Source organism: Trachymyrmex cornetzi, unplaced genomic scaffold, assembly GCF_001594075.2.
Source record: "Trachymyrmex cornetzi isolate Tcor2-1 unplaced genomic scaffold, Tcor1.1 scaffold92, whole genome shotgun sequence".
NCBI lineage: Eukaryota > Metazoa > Arthropoda > Insecta > Hymenoptera > Formicidae > Trachymyrmex > Trachymyrmex cornetzi.
The window spans coordinates 2220611-2241510 of NW_017300267.1; the positions used below are offsets into that span (position 1 = coordinate 2220611).

Consider the following 20900-nt stretch of genomic DNA (forward strand, 5'->3'; position numbering starts at 1 on the left):
GGTGATTGATAAATATATGACAACAAATTATGTTGTTGTGATTGCTGCTAGTCTGCTATACCAACCAATTATTAGTAACAGAAACAAATTATATAGAATCTAACTTATCTTTTGGATAGACTTTAGCTCGTTTACATAGAATTCGTAGATGATCGTGGAAACTTAAGTCGTAGGAAACCGATCAAGCACAGTCAAATATAGGGAGAATACTTGACTAGAATTAGTCAATTTCTTACGATTTGAGACCCTGCAATCGTCTACGACTTTTATATACAATATATATATATGAGTCTCTTATTTGCTAGCGGTACTCTTGATTATTTGTTACATTGACGAATTAATTTGCAATCGTAACAAATCGATCGTTTTTTTAACAAATATCACATTTACTTTTCCTTGATTTTTCCTATAACAAAATCATTTCTCTCAGTGTATATACAAAACATTTATACATTGTTTCGTGTAATATTTCGATATATCATTTGATTAGATACTATCGCATCCAACATTCCTACCTATAAACGGATGTTTCAAATACTATGGCTCAATAGAACGTTGTGGTAGAAAGGAGAATTCACACGTAGGCACGCGAAACGTTAATTACGTATGCAATATAACTTGGCTTTTATAGGTACATATACACTGAAAAAAATATAGTCAATTTTAATAAATATTTAGTTGAATACATGCCAACTAAATATTTATTAAATATAAAGATATATTTATTTGATACAAGAAATGTTATTTGATTTAACAATTATTTTTTTACTAAACAAATATTTACTGTAAGTAAATATTCAGTTGGCATGTATTCAACTAAATATTTATTGAAATTGACTATATTTTTTTCTGAGTGTACGAAATCACACGAAAATGCGAAATCAAGCATAAGTTCTTATATATAATAAATAAAGTATAGGACTTTTTATAAGCAGCCAAAATCGAGTAATAATGAATGTTACAAAATAAGAAATATAAATAAAATTTAATTTCTGAGAAAATATCAAAATAAGAAACGTTCCGAAGAAACTCTACTAAATCTTCATCAGGGGATAGGAAGGTTAGATGTTTTTTACCAAATTGATGGAGATTAAGTAGAGTTGAAACGTTTTTTATTCTGATATTTTCTCAAGAAATAAATTTGATCAGTATTCTTATTTTGTGACATAATTGTTCGATTTTGGCCATTATCCCCATCTTTTATGTTAATAAAATCATAAGAATCTTCAACATATCAGCAATATATTTTCAATATATCTTGGACTATGTTGAAATTAAATAAATTTTCTTTGAAAGAAACGTTTTATTATAAACAATATTAAGTAAAATACTTTATTTTAATAAAATAAGTTTATAATTGCACTAAGAATTTATAAGATTAGATAAAAACTAATGTCCACAATCATTCAGCTTGAAAGTTAATTTAACTGCAATACAATGAAATAGTCAAGTCTTATAATATCGTACTCATTCCACGATATTTATACTATTTTCAACTCTTAGAATTTGGCACCAGTGTATACTACATTCTTTGTGCTTCAAAAACAATACATAAGTATTTCTAATATACGTAAAATTAATTTTTCAATTTATTTGTAACTTGGATACTATATATTTTATAATTTTTTTACACATGTAAGAGAAATATTACGTGAATTAAAGAGATATACAAAATAATTTTATAATTATTATCGATATGTTTTCATTTTAATAATAATCAGCAACAAAGCACTCATTTAATTAAATATAATATCTATAAATATAAAATATCTAATTTATATGAGTCAAATTTCAGTTATGTGAAGATATACATTTTCTGTTTTTGTTGTTTAGAACAGATTGTCGGTAAATCTAACAAAAGAAGACTGTGCCAGTCTAAAAATGAAACGAGGATCGCAGCCTTGCATTTTGTAGCGGCGCGAGCTTCATACTTCATTGACAGTGCTATATTATTTCGTCCACTCAAATTTAATCCCATTTCAAAAAGAACGGTCATTGCATGGAATTATTACACTGATTGTTCTAAAAATTTGCAACTATTTTATCATACTAAAACCAGTTCAGAATGCTGAAGTGTCTGGTATGCATTTTTGCGGCGGTATCGAACCGAACATGGCAGCGCGCCAACCACTTGTCGAGACTTATCCGGATGTTCACCCTACTTCTGATACATCGAATATAAGAAGACAGTCGATACTGAAATGCTGTAGTAGTCCTTCAGTATACGGGAATGATTTTATGTGCATAACCAAGATGAGAGAAGAAAAAGAAAAAAGATTATTTGAGAAGTGATTCCTATTTGATATACAAAATATTATCCAAATTGTTACTATCCGACATATTAGCATAAGCAATTTTTAACTATACATTCAAGGAAGTTATCTAATCTATAACAGTAAAACTACTCTCTTTATATTTGGACAACTAATTTTTTAAATTAATAGTACCGTAAGCGTGCAAGAACTATTAATTTCTGAATAATTGAAAAAAATATTGTAGCGTATGATTTTTATTTTTGATGTTGATCCCGTATTTTAACATATATAATTGCTTTTGTTACATTAATTTACAAACAGTTTCATTTTTTCTATATCTCTTTAACTTCATACATCAAAAGATTTTTGTGTAATTTAATAGCGTATTAAAAGATTCTCCAACGGAAGGGTAAAGTAAAGTATGTTTAAAATCGGATAAAATCAGAACGATTTGTCGTGAAGTACATTTTATCGAAAAATTAGAAGACTTTAAAATAGTTGATCAAGTTATCGTTTGTAATGAGTAAAACACGATAAAGATGACGAAGTTCTTGGAAAATATTGATCGTCAGGTTTTCAAGTCGCTACTTTCCTCTCAAGTCAAATCTCTGAACATTTCTATTAAGTGAAACGAAAACATATTGCTTTTTGCATATTCAAAAGAGTTCTCAATTAATTAGATATATTTGTAAATAAATATTGTGCAAATTATTTACACATTAATCAAATTTCTATAAATTAAAAGAATATATAATCACATAAAAGAAATATATTTAAATTTTAATTCAAATATAGTTTTATATTGATATATATTCGTTTTTTTTTATACAAATCTTCCAATTAAAAAGAACATGCACAAGAAATGGAATTGAACATACAAGAGAAGTATCTATTATTATGTTGTCTATTTTACACAAAGATATCTCTATTGTGGTATACGATATATATTTCGTGTTATTTTGCTTGACAAGAGTTGATGAAACGAAATAAACACTCGTGACTACATCTTCAGAAAATGGATTTCTTGAGAAAGCACACAGATAAAACCTTCATTGCAATTTCTTATCAGTTAACTATAGCACTATCCATTTAATTTCTGTTGCAGCGAAACGTTCATGATTTGATCGCAATATCATTTTATTATTTACTTACAATATCTTCGTATCTACAATAGCTAATAAATTCTAAAGAACATACATTCAGTGCCAATAATTCACTAAATGCACAATCCTTAGAATGTATTAATCATTGCGATGCTAATAATGGTATCATTTTATATACTCAAACTTTAAAAACTGGCAACAGAAAAGGAATGACGTTTAAAAAAATATTTCATAAAACAAAATTGAAAATTTATTTTTTTCAAAAACATAGAATATTAAAATTAAAACTGATGTAATTGAAACATATTAAATAGATTTGAAGTATTAAATATTGTATTATCCATTTATTAAAATTTTGTTCATATTGGACTTAAATATTGTCCTGAAAATACTGAAATATATCATTTCTATTTCTCAGTTCATATATTAATTTCTACCACTGTAGACTGAATCAATTAATATTAGATCTGAAGTCACTCGATTTCTCTTATAGATACAGCTTATTTTATATAATATCGAAGGATCTTCATAACTTTATAGAATCTTGTTATATTAGTTACTAACTCGTTTATTCTTTAGTTAGTTTAGTGATGGATTTTCAATTTTAATTAAACGTAAAAATGTGACGGCCTTTAAAAATTTGTGCAAAATTAAAAAAAATCGATTTATATTAATCAAATCATAAATAATAGATTTAAATTCTACATAGAATAATCAATCATTTAATTCTATATAAAATAATTAATTATTGAATTCACTTATTGATCAATATTCAAAAATATTTAGAAAAAAGGTAAATATGGAAGTCATATCATATAAATAAAGATCATAAACTTAATAAATTAATAACAGATAATAATGGGAAAAAAATAAAATAATGTCAAACAAAAATTCCTTTGTCCATTATTTAATTATTGTGAATAGGTAAAAAAAAGTTATGTTTTATCTATTATTAGCATAGGTAATTTAAGATATAAAGTTTTATATATTGTATATTAAAAAAATACTTTTTATATATATGTATTATGTAATAAAATATAAGTCGCGAAAAGCACGGCTTTTAAAAGTCTGATGTATTTCTTCCTGTTTGTGGTATAAATGCCACTTACAGAACTTTGAGAGAGCTATTAAGTATGGAAGTTTAGCGAAGCGTTATACGGCTTTGACATAAACTATAATAGTTATCAAATCAAAGTAAATAAATTGAATTCTTTTTATGTGCACATATCAATGATGAGAAATATTCAAGATACACTTAATCAATACGTCGTCAACACTTTTCATCACAATATCCAATCATGTCTTTAGTAAACATCGTGTATATGTTGAGACAAGTGATTAAAATATTCTTCATCGAGAACAGCTACGAGCTAAATCAATACCGCAATTCTCGTGCTTACATTCGTGATTCTCTCTAATTGAGAACAAAAATGATAAACCAACAATAACAACGTCTTACTACATCAAATAATACCTAATTATAAAAAGAATTAAATAATTTTCTCTATAGAAAGACGAATTTTTGTTTTTCGTAATTAAATTGGAATTATTTATAGTTTAATCCGCTCATCTCGTATGTCAATAATCTAAAAAGATTCGACGCAAATTCTCTCGAAAATCAATATTCCTTTAGTCCGAATGACACGGTATCGCCGTTGACATTGCAGGACAATTGTTGATGGCGCGCAGGGGTCGTCTCGCTAGCATCTGCGACCCCGCCGGCGAGATGATATGTAAGCCACCCTTATGCATACATACGAGGTTCCTTTATGTGATGCAAATACTTTACGCGAGATCGTTCGTGTATCCCGCAACGCAATACGGTCCTTCAAGTTTTCTCATTGAATAATCTCACGTCTTCGCTATTATGCCACCATTTGCGCACGAGGTATCAACGAGGCATTGGTTGCTGATGACGCTTTCAACAAGATCACGTTCCGCGAAAAATAACAATCTTGATTAGATTTTAAACCTAACATAATGTTTCAGATGTCTGCGATAATCGCGTCACGTGCATTGACGTTTATCAGACACAAGTAGCTTGTATATCACACAGACGTTGTCTTGATTCGTTCATTACCGTTATATAAACGTGATTCTATTTGATGTTATCGAACGCATTTGTACCATAAGTGCCTCGCCATGCGTTGCAACGCGCGTGGGTTTATTAATTCTGCAGGTGTCCGGTGCAAATTACGATAGGTATAATGATTCGATTACGCAATACGCAGGTTAAAAATAAGTATTTACAGTCTTGTGGGATGTACGAACGGTACCGAAATTTTGACGACGCACGACACAACACATACATAATTTCAGAGGAGGGTAAGACCGCTATTTCCACATTTGCGGGATATAAACGCCGTCGATGAGTTAATGTTACTATGTTACAATAAACGAATAAATACATCGCTCATGACAATTGGGTATTTAAAAAATTTTGTCATTACGTATTATTGAGTACGAGATAGATAGTAGAGTTGCTTAGGAGATTTGTAATTTATAATAGTTATTATTATAATTGAATAAATTTATTTTCTCGTATTTATTTTTCTCGTTTTAAAATTAAAGTACAAAATAATTAAGTTATCCACAAAAATTATTAAAATAAATATAACATTTAAAAATATAACATATTATGAAAAATATTTATATATATAGATAACGCTTTAAATAATCCTGTGAAAAGACCTTATAGGTCAGTATATAATAATTGATTGACCTTAAAGTTTTTCTTTACATTGGCGATAGTTATAGAACAGGTCGGGTCTATGGAATAGCCTTTTCCCCTGCTATCTATTTTATAAAATAGTATTTTACCCAACTCTAGTTATATTGACTTACACAATAGGTTACACAATTGTTTTAATCAAAAGATTTCTATCTTTTTATTCTGCTTTCTATGTGTCTTTTAAAAAAATCTTTCTAATGTGCATGCGTCATCTATCATGGCGTATACATACGTTCATACACATAATACGTCTATACATTTTACGCTATTTGTCGATCGATCGATCAACGTCAACTTCCTTTCATTCCGCTTTGAATTTGACGTGACCGTACTCAAAAAATGTTTCGAAAACGGAATTCTATCCCTTTTTTCCATTATTTAAGTTTCATTGACATCAAGTAACGTCAGATACTTGTTAGATTTTGTGGTGACATCTCTTAGTCCTCTCCAAACCTTGTTTTTTCATCTGAACATTTTGTTTCACAATTTTTTTACTATTCTTTTAGACATATAAGAATTTATCTTATCTCTGTTGATATTTTATTAGACAAACAATCTAGTTTCTCTTTTATATAGATATTTATACAACATTTCTTTCTGAACATTACATTCATTCGCTGAGATGCGCAAAGAATAAATGCAACATAGCATGGAAATTGATAGTTTACTTGCTTGCATACTGTTTTGCACGTAAATGAGAATAGCCGATTTTTCTTAACAATTCGTTGTTTATCTCTGATTAACGTGCAAGTTCTCATAAAAGTTGTCACTTTTAATCTCTATTCGATGAATAATGTAAATAATGTAAAATTGAGACCAGAATGTCTGCTGTTATAATATTATAATATTGTATGTATTTTGCATTTGTCAACTTTTCAATCACATTTAGCTGAACATTTCGTAAACGATGTCATTTAAAACAAATTTCTTCTTTGTTATATCTTGTTACATATTCTGATATAAATGTATGTCTTCTCTGTTTGAATATTGTATATATTCTCGCATACCTTTGTTATCGATTACGACTTTGAAATTGGTAATTTACGCCTTATTGCACAATTGTTTAGTCACTCCACCAGCCCAGAGAGTGCAGTTTATCCTTGGTGAGGAAGTCGGTGATGATGCACACGAATCGCATCCGTTGTTCTCGGAAATGGAGGAGCTCGTCAAGGATGGCGATGAAATGGAATGGAAGGAAACAGCGAGGTAAAAGTCGAATTACAACTCCACTTTGTCGATTTTAACCTTTTGAAATGCGAAAATATGTTTACGCATTGATGTTACGCATTGAAACCATCTGTTCCACAATAGTATACATCCATAAAATAATATCTAATTCATTCTATGTATGCGGAATAGTCATATAACAAAATACGTATAATACAAAATACATTGTAATCCTTTGAATACGTCAAAATAAATAATTAAACGAAAATATTAATAAAACACAAGAGTAAAAGTTTTTATGCATAAAATACTGTAATAATAATTCTTTGAAAACACAGATCAAATCGTTTTCAATTTATACATATTTCAACTTTCAACTTTCAACACAAAAAAAGATTAAAAGAGCTGAAATTTTTATTTTTATCTTTAAAATAAAATACGAAATATTTTTATAAAGAAATGTTGCAAATATTATACGTACATATACAAATATTGTACGTACAAATATAATATACACAGATGGATCAAGTTCGAGGAAGATGTCGAAGAAGGTGGCAATAGGTGGAGCAAACCTCATGTTGCCACTTTATCACTGCATTCACTCTTTGAGTTAAGGAGCCTGCTTTTAAACGGGACCGTCATGCTCGATATGGAAGCAGGCAGCTTAGAACAAATAGCTGATCTTGTTCTCGATAACATGATTAATAAAGGAGTACTGTTAGTCGAATTGCGAGAAAAGGTAAGAATACAGCAATATACGCGCGTGAGAAAAAAATCATTCAAATACCTGTCCTATTGAAGTGAAAGGTTTTACTTCGATATCCTTAAATAGATCACAAATACATTTATAGTCCTCACATTTCGCCATTGATATAATTCATATATATATATCATTCATTCATATCTCGTTAAGACAGGAACTAAATTATTGATTACACAAAAAGTAATATTGCCGCTGATGGAAAATAATGTCACCCTTTATTGATTTAAGAGAACTAAAAGATTTATGATTTATCTATACTTATTCCTCATATTTTTGATCTGTAAATCAATACTTGGCACGTCAAGCACACGTGTACCTCTAATAAATCAATCAGACAGAGTATAATATCATTTCAGGTGAGAGAAGCCCTTCTCGTCCGACATCGGCATCAACACGAAAGACGTAAAGACAATAACATGTCGAAGTTACCGATCATAAGATCGTTAGCTGAGATAGGACGCAATCATTCCTCCTCAAAGAGTAAGTTTCACGTTACTTCCTCCTCTCACAATATCGATAAATTACTTTTCGACAGGTTACCGATGGCTCTACACAAATAATGTACATAATATTTTTAACATCAGGCACATGGGCGCTCAGAAAAACACAGATTGTCTCAGCGTTTAGCACCACCCCGTTTACCTATCTAACGTGTCCTTCTTCACATGCGCTTTCCTTTTTTTATTTTATATTTATATTTAATTTGTCATTTTTTAAAAATTGTATTTTGTTTTTCATTTAATAATAAATAAATTTTGTTTAATAAATTTATTATACGATAAAAGGTGTAATAAACACTATAATTATTATTAATTCTTAAACAAGATAATATATTCCTATATCCTGTCATAATTTTTATTATTTAAATTAATATATATATTTAATTATTATTTTATAGGATCATAATGATCCGAAATAATGTTTAAATAAATATACAATAATAATAAATTTTTTAATTTGAGGCTGAATTAAAGTCGATTTTTTATTTCTTAATTTTTATTTTACAAATTAATTTTCTTTCATTAATCTTTGATATTTCGGGTCATTAAGAGTTTGATTTAATTTAATTTCTCTTAATTTCTAATCCAATTTTGTTTTTATTTTCACCTGCATTTTCGTTGAAGACCACCCTGATGACGGTGGCGAGACGAAAGAGTCGGGTCCAAGGGTCCTAGGGTGTGCTAACTTTGTTAAAACACGTACGACACAATCGACATTTTCAGATAGCGACTGTTCATGTGGTATGCATGCGTTGTTGACGTCAGATTTGCAGGAGCGTCGTGATCCGAAGGATACTTACGTACCGTCCGTGGCTCGCAGTAGCAGCTGCCCGAACTCGAACATGGCTCCGCTGTCGAAAGAGGCGAAAGACCTCAAAGGGCCGTACCTTCTGGTTCCAGGTACAACTTAGGCCAGTTCATCCGCTAAGCAGCCTTGGATTGCGGTGCTTTCGTCGCTTTTTTAACCACACCCCAATGGAACAACCCACTAACAATTACAACATGCGTGTATCGATCGCTTCGCAAATTCTAGGGTGTTTTTACTACTGGCGAAATTAAAAGCATTGGCAAGTCTAGTTCTGCAATTTCGATCCTGAGAGATTTGTAATTTGATAAACTGAATAGGCTTACATCCTGATATGCCAATAAGGATATAGAACAATATAATTCTTGAAAAGTTCATTTTAATCAAATACGCTAAGGACAAAATTTTAAAATTTTAGAATGATAATCTGTAATGATTATTACATGAATTTGGGAGGCAAGCGATACTTTTAGCTATAACTTGGTATCATTGGATTGTGTGTCTTAGTGCGTGCCGATCAAGCGAGGATCAAGACAATCTCGATTGTCGCTGGATCCGTCCGCGATCCATTGGATTTACAAGCCATCATGGTCATTCCCCAACTGCCTGATGTTTCTTGGTGATTGTCTTGCTAATTGATTGTCAATGTGAAATACTTGGCGTCATCAAGACTGCTCATCGCCTTCATCGAGTCACCCTCTTCGTGCTCCGGAGCTCAAGCCGGTCGAAAATTTGTAACTTACCATCGTTTCTTTTCTTTTGTCAGACGAATTTGGCATACCCCACGTGGTGGGATTCACGACGTGGTTCGCGATGTGTCCGCTAAAAGGTTAGCTTGCCAGATGGTTTACTATCGATTCTACGCAATTCTGCACAAAATTCTACTTCTCACTTATCTTCCGTTTATACTAAAGTCTCTTCTCTGTCATCTTTCGTGTCTTATCACGTGTCTTATCATGTAAGCTCGTGATTGACACGCGACAAAACTCATTTCGGTTTCTTATTAATCCTGTCTCCTACTATTTCAACTATGTTGATGGAACTGTAATTATTTTTACTGTAATGCACAAGAGTTTTAACTATAAGGACACAACATCCTCTTGCGTGAAACGAGAATTCCGGGTAATTTGGCAAAATAGATGTCGCACAGATTCAAAATTTCGCAACAGTTTGATAGTTTGTTTTTACATGATTCGAACAGTCAGAGATTAATCCACGAAAAAATATACTACTTCTACAAGTTATACGTATCCTTATCTACAAGAGTGTAAATGTCAACGACATTGTAGATACGTGTCTGACCTATTCTAGCCACAACTACTGTGCTCAATTCTACCTCTCGAATATTAGACACATCTTGATCGCAATATACATTAAAATTGATTATGCGGTTGCTAATGCGGTTACAGCAATACGAGAAGTGGATCGTGGTTACACATAATCTGTATTCTCACTGGCATTAAATATGGCTGTCTAATTACCATTTTCTATTGATACTGACTATCACCCTTCAATTTAAGCAAATAAGACCAGACAGCGATATTAAATGTATGATGAGAATACAGAGAATTGTAATATATTTGCGAATGACGGGTTTACTTCCTATCATACGTGACGTTACTACAATTTACCGTTCGCGGTCTCATTATCCATTGATCAACACGCACGTTCCTTCGTTGATAATGTAGGCCAACATTTATAATTCCAATCATGAGGCATGGATCTTTCTATGTGATCTTACTAAGTGCACGTAACTCGATGTAAACCCTGTCTACTATACATTCATTATTGTGCATTTATAGTTCTCAGTGTTATAATTGACTAATCTCTTTTCAGTATCCTAACATTAATCCATTCTCCTTATAACCTGCGAAGAAGCGAAAAATACGATTTTTTAAATGTTAATTTTTTGAGACGTATATGTTTCATAGAACGCAAGAAAATGAATATTGAATTATGGCAAAAAGTAAATTATTATGAATTATTACAAAAGTGTAATAATTTTTCGGTTTGTTATACATATATTTTTTATATATATAAAGTTATACATTTTAAGTTATATATTTTAAGACTCCGAGATTAAAGCGAGTTACGATAAGTGTAATATATAGCGTTGAATGCATTTAATGGACCGTGATTCAATGAAATATTACGTTATTGTGTTCTTTGTTAATTAATGAAGCGTTTCATTGTTTATGTATACCTTCTAAATGTCGAGGGTTCGTGAGCCATTTTGAGCTTCGCGACTGTCGCGAAACTTACTGACGAATATATGCAAATGAAGCGACGTTAAAGCATCAACAATACGATGAAACGTGCGGTAAAGTCGCACAAAGAGATTTTGTAATGTATTTACTATTGCCACGCCCCTGACATTTTGCGTGTATTTTCTATATAAAAATAGAAACAATTGCATGCATAATTTTCTCCCCACGGTAATATTGCAATCGGCACGTGTACTCATGTACATGGAATATTCCGGAACCAGGCTGTTTGTTTGCACGCGACAATCTTTTCTCAGATTAAATTTCCAGATTGAGCTTAAAACTCTGGTGTATACTAACGAAGCGACTATTTTTAATTTTGACTAACTTATTTATCCTGTATTCTGAAGGGTTATTTTCGCGATGAGAAATACGATGAAAAATGGACGATATATATGCAAATCGTTTTGTTATATATTTTAAGTGACTTCGAGATCAAAGTGATCGCGAGTTATGGTGGCGGATCCTTTGTTCCTTCTCGCACCTTCCTTTGTAAATAAAAGACGATCCTGGTGTTGTGTTTCATGCTCATTTTTAGTGGAGGAATCGAATTCCGCTCCGGCGATCGCCGGCGCAACAAGTCAGGGCAGTGGAGCAGCGCTGAATGCTGGTAGCCGCTTCCTTGCGATACCCGGCAATCCCGGTAAACCGCTTTTCTGTGCTTGCTTTCTACTCATACACACCTTTATACTCGCGAGCTGCATTAATCCGTAGTGAAGTTCCATACGTATACGTAGATTAATCTGCAGTAGCAATTATCCACGCCGTGCTCGACAAATGAGAAACCATTGTGAAATCGAAATGGATTGTTATTGGAACTCCGGAAGACTTAACAAATTTTGTCGTTTGCTAGAAATTATCAAAGTATCTTTACCATATTCCGGATAATGGTGGCCGATTTACAAATTGCGCCAGACGTCATTATGCCTCTTGTCAATTCTTGAAATTACTCGTAGAAAGAAAATTCGACATAGAAATGAATGATAAAAATATTATTGTTATACATTTATTAAAAATAATCTAAGGATTTTTTAAATTTAAATAACTGCCGAAGAATATAACAGACGCATTAATTAAATATTACAAATCTAGAAATGTTTGGACAGATATTGTATTTTCAAGCTATCTTCTGTTCAATTGAAAATACAATATCTAAAAAATTTTAGAGGAATATCAAATTGCAAAGTAGAGTTTGTATTATTTTAATATGATAAGGTTTCAGAAAAATTTATAATAAGGTTATCCTTACAAAGAATCTAGTGATCGTCTAAACTAACATTTGATGCAAAGGTCAAGTGCTACTTTAAGTATAGTAAGTTTCAATCAAATGTTCATTTGATTCGCACAATCGAATAAATCAGGCGATATAGATCGTGTACGCTAATATTAAAAAAACGATTTAGAATTATAAATAAATTAATGTGATTTTTGATTATCGCGCAATCAATATCGATTTAATAATCTTAAAATCCATCTGTATTTCATAACTGATAATTTCCCTTTTCGATGACGCTTAAATTCTATCAAATAATTAAACGGATATTTATACGTAAAAGATTTAACTCTCTTTTTGATGAGAATTTGAGATAATTTATTTCGCAAAATAGCATGTTTAATTGATGAAACTCAAAGATAATATAAAATTGCGACATAATGCTGCAAATAAGACAAAACTGTGAATATTTAATTATTTATGATTATAAATGTACAGAAATCAATATCATTTTATTTCGCGGTTAAAAATCATTAATATCTATGAATTGTTAGAAACTATATCTTTAATAAACATTTTTACATTCATTTTATTTACATAAAATGCTGCTTTTATTTCGTTATTTTTTAAAAGATAAATCTTGAATAGTTTGTTCAAACAAAACGTTTTTACCTGCGGATTGATCTTTGTTCAATAAATGTTATAAATTGTACATTTAATATTACAATTTTATTACTACCGCATCTTAATAAAGTTCTGGTATATTCTAAGCTCACGTTAATTTTCAAAGTAAAAAGTTTTGGTTTGAATTTATGAGCAAATTACATGCTTGTGTGTGTAAAAGAAATAATTAAAAAAAATTTTTTTTCACGCTCTAAGTTGACTTCCTATTATTTTGCAAACATACAGCTTGAATTAACCACAAGAAAAATCATAAGTTTCCGCGGTGAACAATTGTGTTGTTAACATGTTTGCTCTTTTCTATCCTGTGACAGATTGTCTTAAAGCGGAACGCGTATTGTTCTATCGCAGAGGTGAATTCGTGCGAATGACGTGGCGCGTGAAATTCGAGCTGTACAAATTGCAATCTGTCTCGCGCGCGCATTTTGGAGGATTAATGACGCATAGGCGGATGAAAGCCATCATTTTCCTCAATGCATGCTATTGACAGGGATTATTATTCAAACTGCGTGTAAAAATGTAGGTAGTGAGTTAGATCTCTTTCAGGCCAAGAACCAGGCAGCAACGGCATGGATCGGAGTCCCAGCAGCGTGTCTATCAGCAGAAATCACAGCTCTTCCGCTTTAGAGAACGGAGACGCTAATCACAAGGTTCGTAAATATATATATATATATATTATTCACGTAATCAAATCCTTGAAGAATTAGATCTTCCTAATTTAGCGTAACCTCACCGTGATAGTTATGTACTATGATAAAAATTTTATAATTATAATATTTAAATTATTATGATAATAATCTTTAAATTATTGTAAAATACTGAATTAAATATTGTATAATTAAAAATTGTAAATCTGTACAATATTCTTACACATAATGTATTTAGCCTCGTGCATGTAAAGGCTTAATACAATTATCACAGACTACGTTCGGTTTTAACGCTCACGCTATATAAGCTTTATTTTATCTTTCTGTCGCATGTAATTACTGATAAAGCTAGAATTACTGATACAGCTCACAGTTTATGACCGCTTAAACCGAATGTAGCCATAATAATTAGCCAATTACCTTCCATTATTTTTAATATCTGACAAACACTTAATCAAAGAATCGTTTAATTTTTTTAGCAATACTTTAGTAAAGAGGCTTTATTCTAATCTTTTCCCTTTAATACCAAGATTGATTTTTCGTATCGCGAGCAGTTTAACCCAAGAAACTTCAACTCTGCTTTTTTCATTAGGGTAATACGCACTTTATGAGGAAGATACCAGCCGGCGCTGAAGCAAGCAACATACTCGTAGGTGAAGTCGATTTTCTCGACAAGACTTTGTCCGCATTCATCCGGTTAAGCCAAGCTGGAATAATGGGGGACCTGACAGAAGTTCCTGTTCCGACAAGATTCATTTTTGTCCTCTTGGGACCCACGGTAAGAACGCTACTATCGCTACTATCGCGACTTATATGTAGAGATCGGATTAAATGTAAAAATGAAAAGCGAGAGAGTTATGATCTCAACTTCAAGCATCATTTCTTTGAGGTTCGCACATCAGCTAGATTTATAATTGCTGTGATGAAAAGTGATTTTACTATATGTATGATATATTTTATTTTAAGCTGCACATCTCATATAAAATAGACTAAATAAATAAACTAAAAATCGCATTTTTTAATTCCAATAAAATCTGCAAATCTTTTAATAAATAAACAATCACTAATATATATGTAACATAAGATAAATATTGACATTTTTAGTTAATTCAATTTTACGCCTATTAATAAATTTTGTGAATTTTGTATATTGCATGTTTATATATATTTCGTGTTCTCCCTTTTAAAGCACATGCTGATTATTATTTCATCTTAAAACATAGTTTTATTAAAATCTGAAAATGTAGAATCACGTTATCAAATTAATAATCAAAATAATATTATTGATGCTAATACTTATCTCATCTATAAGGAATTTATTCGAGAAATATTTTCAAGAATTATATAGATCTAAGTTCGAACTTTGGGGGGGGGGGGAGAATAATATTAAATATAAGATTTTGTTCAAACCGACTAAAAATTAATATTTATTTATCTTATATACAAACCTCTTTTCTTCTTGACTTTTTCACTAAAATACTTTTATTATAGATATAATTATGATACAATCATTATATATTATGAATATAACCTGTTTTTTTTCTTTTTATTTAAATAACGGTAAAACAATTTTTCATAGACCTCTCGATATTCAAAATAATATTACAATAAAACCGGGCAAATTAGAGCTAAATTAGCTCTAATTTGCTCGATTTTATTGTAATATTAATTTTATTTAAAGTTATATAAATTGAAACGCGTCGTGTAAACTAAATAGCAATTGAAGTTTGTAAGAGAAATAGCTTTCTACAACAAAGAAAATAAAATTATTGCTATTTTTAAAACTCTAACTCATTTACTTCGGAACGCTATACATTTGAAAGTATCAGATGATCTCCTTGGAGGCTACTACGTTCAAAAGAAGTTCGGAAGAAGTATAGTATACGCGAGTCCGAAACTTTATGTTTGAAATATTAAAATATCAACGTAACGTATAATACGTAATGTATAAATTACGTAATGTAAATATAATTCCTAGCTATAGGGCTATCAAATAAAATTGCTGTATATTCAAATTTGTTAGCAATCATTAACGAATTCTTCGACTTTCTCTTAAATCGTCGATTATATGCACGAATCAATATCTCTACTCGGCTATTATAGTTATATCAATGGCTTATCACAAGCAATCATCTTCCACCACATTCAATCTCGAATAGGTGAGACCTAAAAACGGAACAAACTAATCCAAACTGCCTTGAAACCTGCACTTGCGCAAGGTTTTCACTTTACATTTATGTGAATACTATATATGCACACCTAAATGTCAATTTGAGACACGAGAAGGTCGTCTCTTCCATAGCGGAGTAATTAAATCTTTAATAAACAGTGCTTGCACTGCTTATTTTTACCTAACAATAGCATGCAAATACGCGTATATTTAAATCGCATTTACGCGAAAAATAATTTACTTTATACGTAAGATCCCTCGAGATAATCGGCAGGCGTATGCTGCTTGCGTCCGCTAATTATTATTTCGAGAGATCTATACGTAAAGTAATTTATTTTTCATGTAAATACGATTTAAATACGCCATTGTGATCTTAACATGTTTTATGAACTACAATATTTTTACATGTAACAATATTATTCTCTGAAAATGATTCTTTTCATTAGGTATATTTGATTCAAATTTAAATATTTTAATTTTTTTAATAATGAATATAAGAAATATCAATTTATATCACTTTATTAATAAATTTTCTATAATTTATAATAAAAAAATATATAAAAGATGTAAACATTCTCAAGTAAAATATTAATTAACGTCAAAAATTTAAATAATATTAAATAATATTAAATAACATTAAACATAAAAATAATTTAAATTAAAGTAATATCGTTCTCGTGATAATAATCTTGTAATTATAGAGTAACTCCGGTATATACGGTGTACCTATCAAAAACTTAATTTATTAAGTATTATTTACTATGTTTAAAGTAAACGAACTATATCAGTAAAAATTTTGTACTGTCTACTATGAAAAAAATATTAGAGAAATCTGAAATATTTATTTTTCATATTAAAAAATGAACTTTTTGAAACCCTTGCATTTTTGCCGTATATATAGGGATATGGCTACTCATAGGGGGAGGGGAGGGGGGGGTATATATGACTCATGAAAAATTTACAAATAATGCATAAAAATGAGGCGTAAAATGGCATAATAACTTATAAAATGCATTTAAAGTTTTATTAAGGAATAAGAATGAGAAATATGTATATGAAGTAATAAATAATAATTGTAATCTTCCTACACATATATTACAAGTGTTATGATTTGAGGCATATTTCATGTAATGCGTTTATTGCATTTAGAGCACTGAATTTAATCTTATTATCTGCGCACTTCGTATGCTTTGGGCATATATCCCGTCCGCTAAAAATGCCGTATATCCCAAACAGATGGGATATACAAAACAACAAACTAAACAAATAATACGAAAGCAAAGCACTTGTATTTTGCTATACAACATGCTTTACTGTTCTTCTACACGTATGCATCACGAAATAACCACTAAGTCTTTTATACGCTCTACAGCATCATTTATTTATGTGGATTATAATTTATGATGGCGCTACTTATTACAGTGACAAATCGATTCAACTCATAATAATTTCATTAATATTAATAGTAAAAAGCTGAAATTATAACAGTAAGAAGCTGAAATCAATACTAATATATAACGTAAAGGCATGTAACAGAGTAGTTGCGGAAAAATTACCCCTACTCCTTCTACTTTTTCTGACTTCTGCGACGTAAATCTCAGCGCGGCGTATTTGCCGAAGTTACTCTATGAATTATTTATATCATTTTTGCACACGTAGATATGAGAGGCTTCTGTGTTTCCATGATAAACCTGATAGCATCAAATCGAATTTTGATGACGTCTTTCTTTCTTGAGTAAAAATGAATTTACGTCCTATCAGTGCTTAGATTGTATAGGTATAATGTCTTTGTGATAAAAATTATTTATCGATAAACAGGGATACTGGTTATTCTCGCGCGTTACACGCGACTGATAATCTTCACAGGTTCTTATAAACCCCTAACGTTTCACCTCACCTCATCTTATTTTGTATTAAGTAATTGTTCGCTATAAGTTATGCAATAATTATTAATCTTGTTAATACGCTATTTTTTATGATGATATTTTACAATAAATTACTAAAGTATAATAAAAAGAATAGATGGAGAAAAAATATATAACAATATTAAAATTACATTAAATAATACATGAAATATATATATCTATAAGAATTTATAAAATTGGCTAGTTTTTAAATAAAGGTGGATCACTTTTAGGGTGGGATTTCGGGTTTCCACGAGATTGGTCGAGCTATGGCGACCTTGATGTCCGACGAAGTCTTCCACGACGTGGCTTACAAGGCAAAAAATAGAAATCATCTCTTAGCTGGTATTGACGAGTTCCTAGATGCCGTGACGGTATTACCACCCGGTGAGTGGGATCCAGCAATCAGAATAGAACCGCCAGCCGCTATACCATCGCAGGTGAGAATAGTCTTGTCAGGGATAAGAAGTGATATAATCTTTATGAGTTCAGATCTCGATATTACATAATTATACGCATAAAAATAATTCCTATCTTTATCGGCGATAGAAGCACGTGACAAGAAAAATTCTTTCTTGCATGTGTCAATGATATCGAAATTGAAACAATCAAAATTATATCAATTTTGATATTTTTTTTTAAATACAAGTCTATGGAAAGTATTCATCACTTCAATCGCAGCTTGATTTTACGTTCTCAGGAAGTCAGAAAGAGACCCAAAGAGGAAAAGCCTAAGGAAGAGTTCGACGAGGAAGCTGATGAACAAAAGTTAAGGGAAGAATCCGGCCTTTCGAGAACCGGTAGACTGTTCGGTGGTCTGATTAACGACGTTAAAAGAAAAGGTCCATTTTACTTTTCCGATTTTAAGGATGCCCTTGCACTTCAATGCGTCGCGTCTTTTATTTTCTTGTATTTCGCCTGCTTGTCACCTATCATTACTTTCGGTGGCCTCCTCAGCGAGGCTACCGGAAAAAACATGGCTGCTATGGAATCGCTAGTTTCCGGTTTCGTCTGCGGCATTGGATATGGCTTCTTCTCTGGTCAGCCATTGACTATACTTGGTTCCACCGGCCCGGTTCTAGTTTTCGAGACGATTGTCTACGAATTCTGCAAGTGAGTCTTGATAGACAATTTATCTGCATTTCAAATAACTTCTACAACATTTTTTATTACTTTATATAATTAATTAGCATTTTATTATATTGTAACTTCAAAAGATACAGTCATTGAACGCGTAAAATAGAAAATCTTATTCATTAACATCTTCTTTCTTCAAAATAATCTGATCAGATCATTATTTTTGCAGAAAAGTCGACTGGAGTTACATGTCTTTCCGTTTTTGGATCGGTACATGGATCTCCATAATTTTGATGATTCTCGTGGCTATTGACGCAAGTGCTTGCGTTTGCTATATCACTCGATTTACGGAGGAAAATTTTGCCACCCTCATCGCCTTCATTTTTATCTATAAGGTAAAAATAATCATATTGCTTATCCAGTGTAAAGTAGATACAACATTAATTTATTAAGTTTTTTATCGATTCTTTTTATATTCGTCGAAAAACGTATTATTTAATCATAAAAAAATTAATGCTATGCATTCGATTATTTAAGCGAAAATTGCGTTTATATTTTTTATATAATTATCTGTTTAATATCTTATATGTATTAAGTGTATCAGTACATTCTAGGCAATCGAAAACGTGCTTTCAATCGGCAAGAAATATCCCTTAAACACCTATACCAGCGAAACAATGGACTATGATTGCTGGTGCAAACCACCGAATACCAGTCTGCCATCCAGTTATAACAGTATGAATTGGACGATGTTAGATAAAACAGCTTGCGAGGTAATGTGATTTTCAAAATGATATAAAAGTCAGTATGAGAAGTTAAGCGATAATTCGCTCATTGTTAAGAACACTTCTCCATATACATCTCGAAATCTGAATTTCATTTCAAAGCGCATCAATATGACTATATCGGAGCGTTCCGTTTGACTACGTTACGATTAACTAACTCATTCACATTGACTGATATTTGAAATTTTTCTGTTAAACCAAAAAAGATCAGAAAATTTTATATTAAGTTAGCCAATTAACGACGCAGACAATCGAGTCTTCAATCTCACTTCCGTATATTACAAAATTATCAAAACAATTTTTATCTTGGTTATTTATGTAACCTCATGTCATAAGAAACATTGCAAATTTTATTTAAATATCAGCACTTAAATATCAGATGACTTTACTAGATACCTCGCTTGATAAAAAAAACATTCATGTCTCATGCACACAAATGTCTCGTTACGCTCAATCGCAACAGTCAAACGCGTATGCTTCTTCTTATATTTTCTTGAGAAATTACAAGTTCCTATGTGCAAAGTAGATTACTAGGTGTTTTTGAATTTACGATCTTTCAAACAAGCTAATTCGCTCCTGCTTTGACATCGTGTTCGTTATTGCTTCTTTCAGAATTACAATGGCACTATGGTGGGCAATGGCTGCAACATACCAGATTATGTACCCGACGTGTTCCTTATGTCAATTATCCTATTCATGGGCACGTTCTTACTATCAATAGAGCTCAAGGATTTCAAGAATGCTTTATTTTTTCCCTCAAAGGTAAAAACATATGCTTTAATTGAAGAAGAAGGTACTAGATCAGCTTTATCTTTTATGAAAATAAAGATTAAAG

The 20900-nt window shown here is 31.0% G+C and overlaps 1 protein-coding gene across 11 annotated transcripts in view; it reads left to right on the forward strand.

The window, feature by feature from the left end:
• Positions 1-20900, forward strand: part of Ndae1 (Na[+]-driven anion exchanger 1) — a 61387-nt gene that overhangs the window by 29180 nt on the left and 11307 nt on the right. For 5 of the 11 annotated variants that reach the window (XR_001940555.1, XM_018520684.1, XM_018520678.1 and 2 more), the window contains 11 exons: positions 7157-7295; positions 7776-7995; positions 8376-8499; positions 9243-9419; positions 14029-14132; positions 14722-14907; positions 18437-18643; positions 18904-19316; positions 19510-19675; positions 19895-20053; positions 20678-20827. Coding sequence is in view for 9 of the 11 variants with exons in the window: in XM_018520684.1 (XP_018376186.1) it covers positions 7157-7295; positions 7776-7995; positions 8376-8499; positions 9243-9419; positions 14029-14132; positions 14722-14907; positions 18437-18643; positions 18904-19316; positions 19510-19675; positions 19895-20053; positions 20678-20827 (2045 nt within the window). In the remaining 2 variants the exon portion in view is untranslated. Of the gene's footprint in view, positions 1-7156; positions 7296-7775; positions 7996-8375; positions 8500-9242; positions 9420-10090; positions 10154-12126; positions 12232-14028; positions 14133-14721; positions 14908-18436; positions 18644-18903; positions 19317-19509; positions 19676-19894; positions 20054-20677; positions 20828-20900 lie in introns of all 11 variants that reach the window. The other 6 variants (XR_001940556.1, XM_018520679.1, XM_018520688.1 and 3 more) reach the window with 5 other exon arrangements.